The sequence below is a fragment of the Pongo pygmaeus genome, chromosome 20 (genome assembly GCF_028885625.2).
Source record: "Pongo pygmaeus isolate AG05252 chromosome 20, NHGRI_mPonPyg2-v2.0_pri, whole genome shotgun sequence".
NCBI classification, from domain to species: domain Eukaryota; kingdom Metazoa; phylum Chordata; class Mammalia; order Primates; family Hominidae; genus Pongo; species Pongo pygmaeus.
The window spans coordinates 64,102,470-64,117,009 of record NC_072393.2 but is presented as its reverse complement, the minus strand read 5'-3'; the positions used below and the strand labels follow the sequence as shown (position 1 = coordinate 64,117,009).

The 14,540-nt window shown below is 43.9% G+C and overlaps 2 protein-coding genes across 5 annotated transcripts in view; one reads left to right on the top strand and one right to left on the bottom strand.

The window, feature by feature from the left end:
- Positions 1 to 1,488, top strand: part of ZNF550 (zinc finger protein 550) — a 22,008-nt gene extending 20,520 nt beyond the window's left edge. The window contains exon 8 of one of the 2 annotated variants that reach the window (XM_054464554.2): positions 589 to 1,488. The gene's annotated coding sequence lies outside the window, so the exon portion shown is untranslated. The remainder of the gene's footprint in view (positions 1 to 588) is intronic. The other variant, XM_054464555.2, reaches the window with a different exon arrangement.
- Positions 949 to 14,540, bottom strand: ZNF549 (zinc finger protein 549). Of its 3 annotated transcripts, XM_054464538.2 has the most exons (4): positions 14,245 to 14,540; positions 10,716 to 10,754; positions 6,553 to 6,679; positions 949 to 4,598 (listed from the first exon to the last, which is right to left on the bottom strand). In XM_054464538.2, the coding sequence occupies exons 1-4, from the start codon at positions 14,275 to 14,277 to the stop codon at positions 2,875 to 2,877; spliced, it is 1,923 nt and encodes a 640-aa protein (XP_054320513.1). In that variant the 5' UTR covers positions 14,278 to 14,540; the 3' UTR covers positions 949 to 2,874. The 3 variants fall into 3 exon arrangements, with proteins under 3 accessions (XP_054320513.1, XP_063514602.1, XP_054320515.1); XM_063658532.1 differs by lacking the exon at positions 14,245 to 14,540 and having other exon boundaries at positions 6,553 to 7,085; XM_054464540.2 differs by lacking the exon at positions 14,245 to 14,540 and having other exon boundaries at positions 6,890 to 10,751.

The window sequence follows — 14,540 nt, the reverse complement described above, 5'->3', positions numbered from 1 at the left end:
TGAATACTCAGGCATATCTCACAAAATTATGCTGCTGGCTTTAAAATGAGTTTTACATTGATTCTTAGAGCATCTTAATCATTAGTAAGGATTAAATCCAAAGCACACACAGTGAAGATAATTTTAAAACTATTTAAAATGGTAAATTTACCTATTAAAAATGCATGAGAATGGGGCAGGAAATGTCATATAGTTCCACTTTTATATGGATTTGCTCAGAGAAACCCCTGAGAATGAGACTGATGAGAATAATGGCATAAAGAGTTTGGCAGACAAGCTATATAGGAAGTGGGAATAACAAGGGCAAATTTGATTGTCTGGTTAGCTCTTTTAAAAAAAAAAATGATCTTGTAAAGATAACTGGAATTTGGCAAAATAACAAAAATTAAGTATGCGTAAGGGATGGCAAAGCAAAATTAAGAACTCTTTCAATGTGGTAAGGTCAGAATAACAGCAGAGAAATACTGTAGACTGACAGAAATTCTAATATTGCAAATAACTTACAAAATAAATACCTTATGTATATCAGTTGAGTAACAATGTTTCCAAAGTTCCTATAATTACACAATTTTTTTTTTTTTTCCCGAGATGGGAGTCCTGCTCTGTCACCCAGGCTGGAGTATACTGGCGCAATCTTGGCTCACTGCAGTCTCCGCCTCCCGGGTTCAAGCAATCCTCCCACCTAAGCCTCCCAAGTAGCTAGGACTACAGGCACCCACCACCTAATTTTTGTATTTTTAGTAGAACGGGGTTTTGCCATGCTAATTTTGGTATTTTAGTAGAACGGGGTTTTGCCATGTTGGCCAGGCTGGTCTCAAACTCCTCACCTAAGGTGATTCCCAAAGTGCTGGGATTACGGGCATGAGCCACCGCGCCCAGCCGAGGAATAAAATTTTTTTAATAGCACCAAAATAACAGTAAAAGAACAAACAGACAAATTAGACTTCATCAAAATTAAGAACATTTTATTTGGAAGACTATGAAATAAGGTGAATGAAAAGACAAAATAGAATATATACACACATATTTCTTATCTGTTTTGTTTTTGTTTTTTGAGAAGTGTCGCTCTGTTGTCCAGGCCGGAGTGCAATGGCGCGACCTTGGCTCACTGCAACCTCCACCTCCCAGGTTCAAGCAATTTTCCTGCCTCAGCCTCCTGTGTAGTTGGGATTACAAATGGACGCCACCACGCCTGGCTAATTTTTGTATTTTAAGTAGAGACTGGATTTCACCATGTTGGTCAGGCTGGTCTCGAACTCCTGACCTCAGGTGAGCCACCTGCCTCGGCCTCCCAAAGTGCTGGGATTACAGGCGTGAGCCACCGCACCCAGCCTATACACACATATTTCTAAGACAAGACACTGAGCTTACATGACTATCAAAACCCATTAATTGGGCAATCAACCATACAGGCAGAATTCTTAAAAAGATAGAAGGTTTTGTGTATGAAAACTGCACCTCAATGTTTTAAGATAAATGGTTCCACACAAAAATATGTGTCTGCCTCTCCTTTTGGAAAACCAGACTATAGGATAACACAAGATTTACTTATTATTAAGGATTCATCTCACAAGTTAGGAAGGACAGCCTTCTCAGCAGTGGCAATAAACGGGAAGTAATAAAGATAATTCCTAACTGGCACAACAGATCTGGGTGAATCACAAAAACCACATATCTGGAAGGCAAGGTGTATGTTCTCTCAAATCCTGCTTTCCTGCCCGTGCTGCAATCATCTGAAAAACAGTACATAAGTTATGAGAGTCCACAAAATCTTTAGATGCCTTATGCCGACGATGTGTTGCTAAAGGAGAATCAAAGGTCTGAGGTCCTGAGAATTTCTATATACCCCCAAAGCATGAAGCCATAGTAACACAGACATATCTGGATGCACCTTTGGATGGGACACATTCACTCTTCTTTGCTACAATCTTTTCTACTCTGTTTATCACACCTACCTCTCTGGGCCAATTACTGTTCTTACCGGGCCCCAGTAGGTCTTACAACCAGTGACCTACCTACCAATTCAGTCCTTCAGTGCCCATGGCTACAATGAAGGACCTGGGAAATAAGATGACATGAACAGTGCTAGGAAATATGGAGCATCACTGCAAATAAACAATTCATGCAGGTCCCAGCACTTGAGTTTGTCACAAATGCCTCTTCTCAGGGAGACCTCTGGACCTACAAATAAATCTGGCATTGACACCATGATTAGGACCACACAGCTCTGCTCTCCTTCCTAGGAGACCTTGGAAACCAATAAAAATTAAGACAAACAGGACTAAGAACTATTTTCTGATCTCATACTATGTCCCTGGGGGGACATAAAGTTGGAGCTGTTCACCCTTCACATTGGCAGAACACATACATCAGCACATGGTAAGACAGCCCATTTCCCTCTTGGGTAATGTGGGGGAGGGAATATCCCACTATGGCAATCACATAAAAAAAAAACCTATGAAGAAGGTAAACCTCCATGGGCTATAAGAATCCAGATTGCTCTTCTTGGTCAAAGTTGGGTTTTGTCTTTGCCTTGAACAGTTCAGCAAGATGGAAGAGGACCGTCAATAGGCTTTTATTATATTATTCCCTTCAGAATTTGGTGAGCACAGTGGTCTGCATTCCTTGAGCACATGTGAGTGACTGATGAAAACTGTGAGGATATGCCACATGGTAGTGTCTGTTGTTACACTGGGCAGATTAGAAAGTACAAGTAATCTCTGGAAAGCTTCCCAAGTACTTGGACCTTGTAGTGAATCTTTCAACTACTGATACGCAGATATATGAGGGTGAATTTCTGTCTGTTGGATCCCTTGAAAAATCAGCTTTCTGGTGATTTACAATGAATAAGACAATTACACATCCCAACAATTGCTAGGGCTCTTCTGTTATATGTACCTTCTGGTGCCTGACAAGGGAATATCTTTTGTTGAAGGCTTTCCCACATTTACCACATTCATACGGCTTTTCTCCAGTGTGGATTCGCTGATGCTCAACAAGTTTGTTTTTATAGATAAAGGCCTTCTCACATGCAGTGCAGTTGTAAGGCCTCTCTCCACTGTGAACTTTCTGGTGTTGAACGAGGCTGGTGCGGTGTCTAAAGCATTTCCCACATTCACTGCACTCACAGGGCTTTTCGCCAGTGTGAACTTTCTGGTGCTCAAGAAGTCTTTTTTGGTGGCTGAAGACTTTTCCACATTCATTGCACTCACAAAGTTTTTCTCTAGTATGGATTCTTTGGTGCTGAAGAAGTTTAACCTCAAGGTAGAAGCCTTTTCCACATTCACTGCATTCATAAGGCCTTTCTCTAGTGTGGATTTTGTGATGCTTAATAAGTGTCTGTTTGGAGATGAAGGCTTTCCCACAGTCACCGCATTCATAAGCCCTTTCTCCAGTGTGAATTCTCTGGTGTCGCATGTAGTCAGATGAGCGGATAAATGATTTCCCGCATATGATGCACGCATAAGGCTTTTCTCCAGTATGAATTCTCTGGTGCTCAAGAAGTCTTTTTTTGTGAATGAAGGCTTTCCCACATTCTTTGCACTCATAAGGCCTTTCTCCCGTGTGGATTCTCTGGTGATCAAGAAGTGACTGTTTGTATATGAAGGATTTCCCACATTCACTGCACTGATAAGCCCTTTCTCCAGTGTGAACTCTCTGGTGTCGAATGCGGTCATAGGAATGAATAAAAGATTTCCCACATTCAATACATACATAAGGCCTCTCTCCAGTGTGGATTCTCTGCTGGTGTCCAACAAATGTTTGTTTGTGGCGGAATGATTTCCCACATACATTGCACACATAAGGCTTTTCTCCATTATGGGTTCTCTGGTGTTCCACAAGTGAGTATTTGGAGCTCAAGGATTTCCCACATTCAATGCACACATAAGACCTTTCTCTAGTGTGAATTCTCTGCTGGTGCCCAACGAGTGTTTGTTTATGGAGGAATGATTTCCCACATACATTGCATACATAAGGCTTTTCTGTATTATGGGTTCTCTGGTGTTCAACAAATGAGTATTTAGAGTTCAAGGATTTCCCATATTCCCTACGCTTATAAGCTTTTTCTCCAGTGTGGACTCTCTGATGCTCAGTAACATGAACTTTCTCATTGAAAACTTGCTCACATTTGTAACGTCTTTGTTGAAAGGTCTCCCTGCTTCTATGTGCATACTCTTCTCTGCTGTGGGTGGTCTGGTGTTGAAGAAGGCCCAGGATGGTTGGAAAATCCTTCTCAACATCTTTGCATGGGAAAAGATTGTCTGACAGAGGAATTTTGCAGCTATTCAGAAGCAAGGCACTGCTCTCCTCCTTTCTGATGTGTTTCTCTCCACTGTCCTGGTTCTGGTGCTGTTGCAGGTTAGAACCAAATGAAAACCATTTCCCACTGGCCACAGAAGTATAAGGTTTCTGCCAGGGAAGTGTCCCCTGGTGCTCAGTGAGATACAAAATGTCTTTCATGACCAGGATACACATCTCACAAGAATGAGCATTTGGGATGGAAGGACCTAGCTTTGGAGTCCTGGCCTGTGACACTCCTTGTGCAGAAATAGTCTGCTCAGAAGGGGCCTCCTCAGCCTCTATTCCATGCAAACAACCTAAAAGCATAAAAATGCAAGTGAAGTATATGCAGACTGTGGTGGAAGGGAACAGCTCTATTACAAATACCTGTGGAACACAGGGAGGGATGAGTCCATGGTTTTTCTTTTTCTTTTCTTTTTTTTTTTTTGAGATAGGGTCTTGCTCTGTCACCCAGATGGGAGTGCAGTTGCAGTCATATCTCACTGCAGCCTTGACCTTCCAAGCTCCAGTGACACTCCCATCTCAGCCTCCCAAGCAGCTGGGACTACAGGCATATACCACCATATCTGGCTAATTTTTTTTTTTAATTTCTTGTGGAGATACGGGTCTCATTATGTTGCCGAGGCCGGTCTCAAATTCCTTAGCTCAAGTGATCCTCCCACCTCAGCTTCCCCAAGTGCTAGGATTATAGGCATGAGCCATCGCACCCAGGCCATGGGTTTGTTTTCAGGACAAGGGAGCTGGAGTCAGGTCAAGGAAGATAATACTTGCAGTATTAGGCCTCTTAAGGTTACCATGTAGGGGAAGACCCATAACCAGCAAGAGAACAAGGAATCGGGTACTGTGGTGGGAAGAGAGGCAGGGGGTATACAACTCCCTTCTCTGTCAATGGTTTTCAATAGGACGTTGTCTGATGGAGACAGGGGAGACCTGCATAGAATGTGTGTCACCCCACGAAAATGCAATTACAACTGGATAGCTGATGTTTGAGAGTTTAAGTAGACAGTCTTTGATTTATAATGGTTGAACTTATGATTTTTCCACTTTATGATGATACAAAAGTGATGCATTCAGTAGAAACCATACTTTGAATTTTGAACTTTTCCCAGGCTAGTGATACACAGTGTGTATACTCTTGTGATGCAGTGGTAGCAAGCTGCAGCTCTCAGTAAGCCATGCAATCACCAGGCTAAACAACTGACACTCTACTGTGTTGCTTAGCTAGGATGTCTAATAAGTTGGGTGTATTAAATGCATTTCTGACTTATGATATTCTCAACTTACAATGGGTTTATCAGGATATAACCCCATCATGAGCTAAGGAACATCTGTATCTGCACAGCTCATAATATTAAATACATTAGGTATAGGCTAATGTTGGAGAACACAGCAGAATAGGAACAGGAGAGATGTGGAGAACAGAGGTGGGGGACAATCACAGTAGAAACGACAAGTAGGCAAATTGTCAAGTAGGCAGAGAAAAGAGAAAAATGAGGTATGGCCATGAGCCCTGGCACCAAAATAGTGGGGAACATAGGACATTTGCCTGGTATGATTTGAGTTCAGCCCTCAAATCATGCCCTCCCACTGCTCCTACTCACAGGTCCCAAACCTTGTTAACCCCCCTTGCTGTGGCTGAAGACTTCACTACCCTTTCAGGAACACAGGCCTTTCCCCTGTCCCTGGCTTAAGTCAGGAGACTATGTGGGTCCTGGAAGGTAGAAGAAATCCTAAGGGAAAAACAGGGAGGTGGGTCAACAACACTGGCCCAGGGTGCCCCAACCCATGACAGACTACAGGAGGGAAATTCATTACAAAAAAACCCTTGGGAGAGGGTCTTGCTGTCATAATCTAGGGTTCCCTACAAATAGTAACCATGTAAGTACCTGTAATTCCTGAGAAAGGGAGGTCCAAAGACATGTCTACTAAAGGCAGGGGGAGAACCTGTAACACAGGTCCACCACAGAACTGAACAGTTACCTTAGCAAGGAGTGGCAAAACCAAGTGGTGTCAGTTAGGCAAGTTACAAGAGTCTGAACCCAAACTCTTAACTAAAAGGCTTCAGGACAGTAGATGTTGGGGCAGAAAAAACCCAGGCCTGGCAACCACAACGCCTATGTCTTCCACAGGTCAAGAACCAAGGAAAGAAGAAGGGCCCATGTCCAATTCTGGGAAAGACAGGAAACTCCTGGAAAAAGGGGAAGAGCAGAGTCCAGCAGAGGTTGATGGTGTGGTTTTAAGAGATCTTACCTACTGAGGCCATAAGCAAAAAGTTCTCCAGCATCACATCATGATACAAGCACCTCTGAGCTTCATCAAGGAGGCCCCACTCCTCCTGGGAGAAGTACACAGCAATATCCTCAAAGGTCACATGGCCCTGCATGATGGGGGCAGATGAGATCATGAGCAGACTCAATCCCCAGGAACCCCAGTAAATCTCCCTCCTCCCTAGTTCTCCAACTCAGAGGAGATACCAGGTCCTTATGGTGTCTCCCACTGGGCTCTGGGCCTTACATCATGGAATCTCATCCACGCTCCTGCTAGTTCACCTCCCTGGAGACCCAGATAAACTGAAACCTGTGCTTACCGTCTTGGTTTAAAGTGCCAGTACAAGGATCCTGAGTACAGCCATACTCTCTCCCCGGTTGCACACCATTCATGGGAACACATCTCCAGTTCATGACTGCTACACCTTGAACTCCACTGCCCTCAGCATCCATGACACAGGTACTTCACTGGCTTCTCCACATGCCACTCTGCTCAAGGGGCCCAGGCAGCACTTGCTAAATGCAACAAGGATCCAGCACCACCACACATCTTTGTTAGACCCAAGCCAGAGGCAGTCTCAGGACTGTTATGAAGACTTCCCCATCTGGCCTGGCTGTTTGTTCCAATTTCAGCCACTCAGACCTTGTGTGAGCTCAGGCTGCCAAAGTCCACTTCCACCTCAGTGTTGCCTGTGCTGTCCCCACACCAGTCATATCGTTCCTCTCTCCACCTATACTCAGTCAAAGCCTAGCCCCCAGCTGCTCCCACCTCAGGCTGAATGACTCTCCCAGTCAATCTCATTTGCTTTTAACCTAATCTGTCACACTGTCTGAAACTACTTAGGCCCTACCAAGAGTTACCAACAAAAGTCTGAGCCAAGAGAAGGGAGAAAAAGCACCAGCCCTGACCTTGGTGTTATTTGACCTCTATTACTGCTTTGCCTCTGAACGAATCTCTTAACCATTCCCCATTTAAAGACTGTGCCAACAGCTGGACACCCGTTTCATCCTACCCCCACACACCCATGGTTACTACTCTTCTTTATCTGTCTTAGTGATGGTTCCCACTTCTATCTAGGTGACCACGCAAGAGACCCAGTCATTAGAGAATACTCTCTACACCCTTCCTCACTGATGGGACTGCCACTATGACCTGAAGAGTGTTCCTCTTAAATCTGCCATGGTCCACAGGCCAGCCACTGGCTGATGGACAGCTTTCACTTGGATCCTTCCCTGAACTCCACGTGTCTGTCTCTTGCTGTGCACCTAACACCACCACCAAGAAGTCCCAGCATGAGACTCCACATTGTCAAGGCCTAACTCCTGGACTTTGGTTTCCTATTCTGCATGTAAGAAGCTTGGAAGTGGCCACTCTATCACAATAGCAAGTAAAGAGTTAGACTGAAAAACGGACAATTCTTCTAGGATCCACACTGGAAAGATAAGGAAGGGCACAGGACACACCACTGCCCACAAGACTGGAGAGACAAACAAGGGAATACAGGGGAATCAAGGCTCACAAGAGCAGAAACTCATGAAAGGAAACCATCATGCAAACTAGTGCCAGGTCAGGAAAACCCAATCTATAACACATAAATTGCTGGAAGGTCTGTGTGGACAATTCTGTGAGCTGAAAATTCAAGAGGCACTCAGTGATGGGGGCCCCCACAATCTTGCAATATTTACCTCCAGAAACTTAACCAAGTTCTCATGGTGATTACTGGGGAAAAAAAATCCCCTTGTGCTTCCAGCAGAGAGGGGAAAATGAATCATTTTAAAATATGCCATAGCAATGTGTTCCTCTAAACAAAGCCTGCCCTTGGGAGACAACAGTTAACCAGAGCCTAACCTGCAGAGGTACTATCAGACCCTAATCTATCTGGGGGAAGGGAAATAACCAACTACAACCCACTCTAGTATTCCTCTTCCACATAATGAGAGAGAAAAAGCATAACAAAACACAATTTAGAAACACATGTGAATTTCAGTCAAGAGGAACAGGCTCACTAAAACACTGAGACCTAACTGCGGGACTTAAAATGCTTCCCCTGCCCGCTGACACACCTCACCACCACATTATTAAAGGCCGATTTACAGCAATTCCTTTTACTGAGCTCATCATGTCTAGCTATTGAGAAAACATCACAGGCACTTTGGGAGGCCGAGGCGGGTGGATCACCTGAGGTCAGGAGTTCGAGATCAGCCTGGCCGATGTGCAGAAACCCTGTCTCTACTAAAAATACAAAAATTAGCTGGGCGTGGTGGCGGGCGCCTGTAATCCCAGCCACTCGGGAGGTTGAGGCAGTTTCCAAAAAGATATAAGAATCCTTAGCACATACATGCCTGACCACAGAGCATCAAACTATATGAGGCAAAAACTGACAGATCTTCAAGGAGAAACAGATCAATCCACCATCATAATTGAAGTCTTCCACACTCTTTTCTATCTGTTACTGACAGATACAGTGGGCAGAAAACCAATACACTTAGCTGAATTCAACAACACCATCAATCAACTGGACATAATCACCATCTTTAGATTACTTTGTCTAACAAGAACAGAATACATGCTGTTCTCAAGCTCACAGGAATATTCAAGACAGACCACATTCTGGGCCTGTTTTAGAAATCTTTAAAACTTCCTATTTTCCTGATGCTTCAACATCCCCAATACATTATGAGCAACCCACCCCAGTGACCAGGTCCCCATCATGCTAAGACTGGTCCCTGTCACAACCTCCGCTTCTTTTCCTCCTTTGACTGTGACTGAATGACATTCAAACACAGTAGGAAAGGCATCTGCCCACAGGTCCTTGCTCTCCCTCTTGGCTCCCTGCCTGCTTGGTTGAGTCCACTCCCTGAGAGCTCTTTCCATATGGCTCCATGCATGGTTTGCTGTGCCACCCTCTATGAGGACCTATGAATATAATAAATCCTTTATGCCTCTCAGAGTTTCATTTCCATGGCAGTGTTGGAATGATCCTAGAGACCCCACGAAGGTCACTTACTCCCCAGTTTACAATACACAGTCATAAAACACATCTTAATAAATTTACTAGAAATAATACAAGGTCTGCTCTGCAATCACAATGGAATTCAACTAGAAAGCAGTAATGGAAAGAGAGCTGGCAAATCCCAAAATACCTGGGAGATGTAAACAAGACAACACATGGAACAAAGAAGAAATACTCAAATTTAAAAATATTTTGAACTAAATGAAATGAAAACACAACTTAGAATTTGTGAGATGCAGTGGAAGCGGTGCTTAGAATAAAATGTATAGCACTGAATACATATACAGTCGTCCCCGCTCTTAGCCACAATTTTGTTTTCCATGGTTTCATTTACCACTGGTTAACTGTGGTCTGAAAATATTACATGGATAATTCCAGAAATAAACAACCCAAAAATTATAAATGACGTGCTTTTCTGAGTAGTGATAAAATCTTACACTGTCCCACGCTGTTCTGCCCAAGACATCAATCATCCGTTTGTCCAATAGATCCATGCTGAATACACTACCTGCCTGTTAATCACTATGTGGCCATTTGGTTATCACATCAACTGTCTCATTATCACAGTGCTTGTGTTCAAGTAACGCTTATTTTACTTAATACCCCCAAAGCACAAGAGCGATAATACCAGCCATTCAGATATGTAAAAGACAACCTGTGAAGTATTTCCTTTAAGTGAAAAGGTGAGAGTTCTTAACAAGAAAAAAAATATTGTACTCTGAATTTGCTAAGATCTATAAAAAGGACAAATCATGTATCTGTGAGACTGTAAAGAAGGAAAAAGAAACTCATGTTAGTTCTGTCACAGCTCAAACTGCAAAAGTTTTGGCCACAGTGCACAGAGACTTGCAGTTCCCTATATGTGCCCGTATCATTCTCATCTCTAAGCAGTTGGACATGCTGGCACCTATGCCCAGGAAACCTTTCATCACTTCATCCTATTGGATGCAGAAATGGGAACATTTCTGTATTAACTCCTGACCCTGATTAATCATCCTGGGCCTGAGGTGACCCCAGGGACCCAAGATGAAGGAAAAAGAGTCCCAGGACATCAGTGTTACCTGCATCTGTGGGCCAGAACCATGGCTTTAGGGAACAGGGCCAGTGAAGACCTGGGACTTCTTCCACTTACCTGTGATGGTTTCACAAACTCTTCTGTTACCATGGGAATCTGTAGGAAGAGGGAGGCTATGAAATAAAGGTGTTCAAGGTGGCATTTACAAAGGGTAAGTTGCTCTTGCCAACTGTGTGACACTAGACAAAGACCTAACCTCTCTGAGGTTGCCTTCATCTGTAAAATGGAAACACTTAATGGTGGCTATCTCGTAGTGCTATTGTAGGCATCAAACTCATTCATACGTGTCCAATGCTAAGATTTAGCTAGTACTGACTACTGCATTAAGATTTCTGTAAACATTTTTTAAAATTTTGGTGTTTCTTACTTGCCATTTAAGTCTTTATGTGAATGTGATATCTTTTCAAATTATTAGAGGCTTCTGTGATTCTTTGACAATAAATATGTAGCGTCTTTTCCCACACCATTCTCTGACTCTTATACCAACTAGGTGTCCTACAATTCAATCCTATTCTAACACTAACTACCTGGAGTTGCAGCTAAACCAACAGGTTTAAGGGCTCAGTCGTACAAAACTGCCCTCACTTCATATGCCAATTGCAAGCCAATGTCCAGACCACCGTAATTTTCTCCCCTTGGCTACAAATTTGGGGGCTGCCATGACTTCTCTCCTTACGTTCAATAATTTGCTAGAACCACTTACAGAACTCAGGAAAATACTTTACTTATGTTTACCAGTTTATGATAATGGATGTAACTCAGGAACCGCCAAATCAAAGAGATGCATATGGCAAGGTACTGGGAGAGGGGGTAAGACAGAGTACTTCCATGCTCTCTTATGTCACTCTCCCAGCATTTCCAAGTGTTCACAACCTTGAAGCTTCTAGAACTCATTGTTCAAGATTTTATATAACCTAATCTCCAGATCTCTGCTCCCCTCCCTGGATGCCAGAGGTGGGGCTTAAAGTTCAAATTCTATAATCACTTGATTTGTCTGGTGACTGACTCCACTCTGAGGCTATCTAGAGACTCCACCCTGTCTGCTCACCCTAAGCCATCTCATAAAATTCAAGTATGGAAGTCTTCCCTTATCAGCTGTTTTGCTATTTGCAGTTTCAGTTACCCACATTCAACTTCAGTGTGAAAATTATAAGTATTAAATTTCAACTTCAGTCTGAAAATAGTAATATTAAAATTTTAATATTAAATATTAAAATTCTAGAAATAAACAATTCATGTTTTAAATAGTGCACCATCCTTTATTTATTTATTTATTTATTTATTTATTATTTATTTTTGGAGACGGAGACTCACTCTGTCGCCCAGGATGGAGTGTAGTGGCGTGTCTCGGCTCACTGCAAGCTCCGCCTCCCGGGTTCACGTCATTCTCCTGCCTCAGTCTCTGGAGTAACTGGGACTACAGGTGCCCACTACCACGCCCAGCTAATTTTTTGTATTTTTAGTAGAGACGGGGTTTCACCATGTTAGCCAGGATGGTCTTGATCTCCTGACCTTGTGATCTGCCTGCCTCAGCCTCCCAAAGTGCTGGGATTACAGGTGTGAGCTACCGCGCCGGCCAATAGTGCACCATTCTAAGTAGTGTGAGGAAATCTCACTCTATTGAGTTTAGTCCCTTCTTCATCACAAGAAGGGTGAATAGTATAGTAAGATATTTAGAGAGATACCACATTCACATAATGTTTTTTACAATTTAACTTTTGCTTTTTTATTGTCTCAACTGCAGTTACATAACTTTTATTAACTTATAAAGTATATTATAATTGTTCTATATTATTTCCAGTTATTACTGTTCACCTCTTGTAGTGCCTAATTTATAAACTGGATTTTATTACAGGTATGTAGTCTAGGAAGAAACATAGTATATATAGGTTAGGTACTAACTGCAGTTTCAAGCCTCCACTGGCGGTCTTGAAAAGTATCCTCTGAGGATAAGGGGGAACTACTGTTCAGACATTCATTGTTCAACTACTAAATGGTATAGCCTATTGCTCCTAGGCTACAAACTTGTACAGCAAGTTACTATACTAAATACTGTCAGCAATTGTAACACAGTGATAATTATTTGTGCATTTAAAGATTTATAAACTTAGAAAATGCAGTTTGCCTCCTGATGAGAAAGAAAGAAAATGAAAAGGTACAGTAAAAATATGGTATCATAATCTTATGGGACCACCGTCATTGATGTGGTCAACATTGTTGTTATGCGGTCCATGACTTATCACAAGACACTTTTCACTGAGGAAATTACAACGATTTTAGGAATTCTGTGCCAGGAAAGCATGACAAAAAACAAACATTTATTTTTTATTAGAGCACAGAGTTATAGTGACATTTTAATCGGTTAAGTAATTGCTTGCATAAATTTAATTTGTTAAATCTATACAGTCTAAACTTGTATTTTCCTGGGAGAGCTGCTCTTGCTGGGCTTGGGCTGCTCTGCTAGTCTGGCTGACCTTTTTCTGGCTCCACATAGAGTGAACAGTTCGCCAAGTCTTCTGAATGGTGACTCTACACAGTGTCCCACCCTCAAATCCATCCTATGCAGTGTGTATTCCTTACACTTTCCCTTTGGAAGTACCCCCGGAACCCCATGGCCCTCCTATCTGCAGGCAGCTTCGCCAAGGCCGACCCACACTTTCCCAGCCTCCAGCCTCAGCCCTCCCTCTCTTCAGCTCAAACTAAAACCTTAAGATTTCCCGTCTAAATTTAAGGCTTGGCCTGAGTCTAGGCCCCAGCCTGTCACCATTTACACATCACTGAGTCAGTCTCCTCCCATGAATTTTCTACTTATGATTCCAACTGCCCATGTAACAACTTCACTGTGTGGCAGTTTAGAAACACCACGTCCAAAATTCAACTCCTACTATCTCCCTGAAACCTGCTTCCTCACCAGATTTCTTTGTCAACTCTTCCAGATGTTCAGGTAAAAGAAAAACTTGGGATCATACTTCACTCCCACTTTTGCTCACAGGCACAAATGATGCAGCAGAAAATCCTGCTGGCTTTACCTTTAAGATCTACCAAGATTCTTATTACTTAGGTCCCTTCAGCAACCCGTCTGGTCCAGAATCCACCATAATCCTCCTGGAGTCTACTACAGCAGTCTCCTCACCAGTATCCCTGCGTCCACCCTCATCACTCCGTAACAGTCTGTTTTCTCCACTCATTGCCTTTGAAATCTTTTTTCAGACCCTCACTCAGATCGTGTTCTCCTTTAGTTCACAACCCTCCGTGGCTCCCAAAGACTCAGAATTAAAAGCCCGGCTGCTCAGGCTGCCATGGCAGCCGTGCCTTCTTCTCCTCATTCTCTCTGCTCCCTGCAGACACCGGTCCGCCCCCAAGTTTCCGAATGCTCGCGACCCCAGCGCACCTCCCAGGCTCTGCGCGTGCAGCCCCCAGGGTACGCAACGCTCTCCCTTCTTCACCTCACTGCCGTCAGCTCTGAGGACCCCACCCAGAACTCCTCGCTGTCCTGGAGAAGGGGCCTGAACTGCAGAGACCCACGCAGGTGACCCCAATCCGGGGCCTGAGGACCCAGGTGAGGATCCGAGGACTGCGCTCTCACCTGCGGCGTATTCACTAGCGCTGCCGCGGCCATGGGACTTTGGGCGGGGCGGGGCCTGGAGAGGCGCGCGGTAAAGCCCGGGACCCGGTGTGCGTGCGGTGGCAAATCGCTGGGCGACGCTCAGACCGAGACCAGGCAAGCTCCTCTGCAGGCGGACACCGCGGACACCACCTCCACCGGTTTCCGGCTCCAGTTACCTGGCCCGGACCCAGCGAGCCGGAAACGCCTAGCCAGCGGATGCGCTCGCAGGCAGCAAAAATAACCACCACCGGAAAGACGCCGGAAGATTCTGTTGT

Coding starts and splice junctions, on each gene's coding strand:
- ZNF549 (XM_054464538.2), bottom strand. CDS start 14,277: ATGGCCGCGGCAGCGCTAGTGAATACGCCGCAG. Junction 10,755..14,244: donor CGCTAGTGAATACGCCGCAG/GTGAGAGCGCAG, acceptor CTCTTCCTACAG/ATTCCCATGGTAACAGAAGA. Junction 4,599..6,552: donor TTTGCTTATGGCCTCAGTAG/GTAAGATCTCTT, acceptor TTATGCTTTTAG/GTTGTTTGCATGGAATAGAG.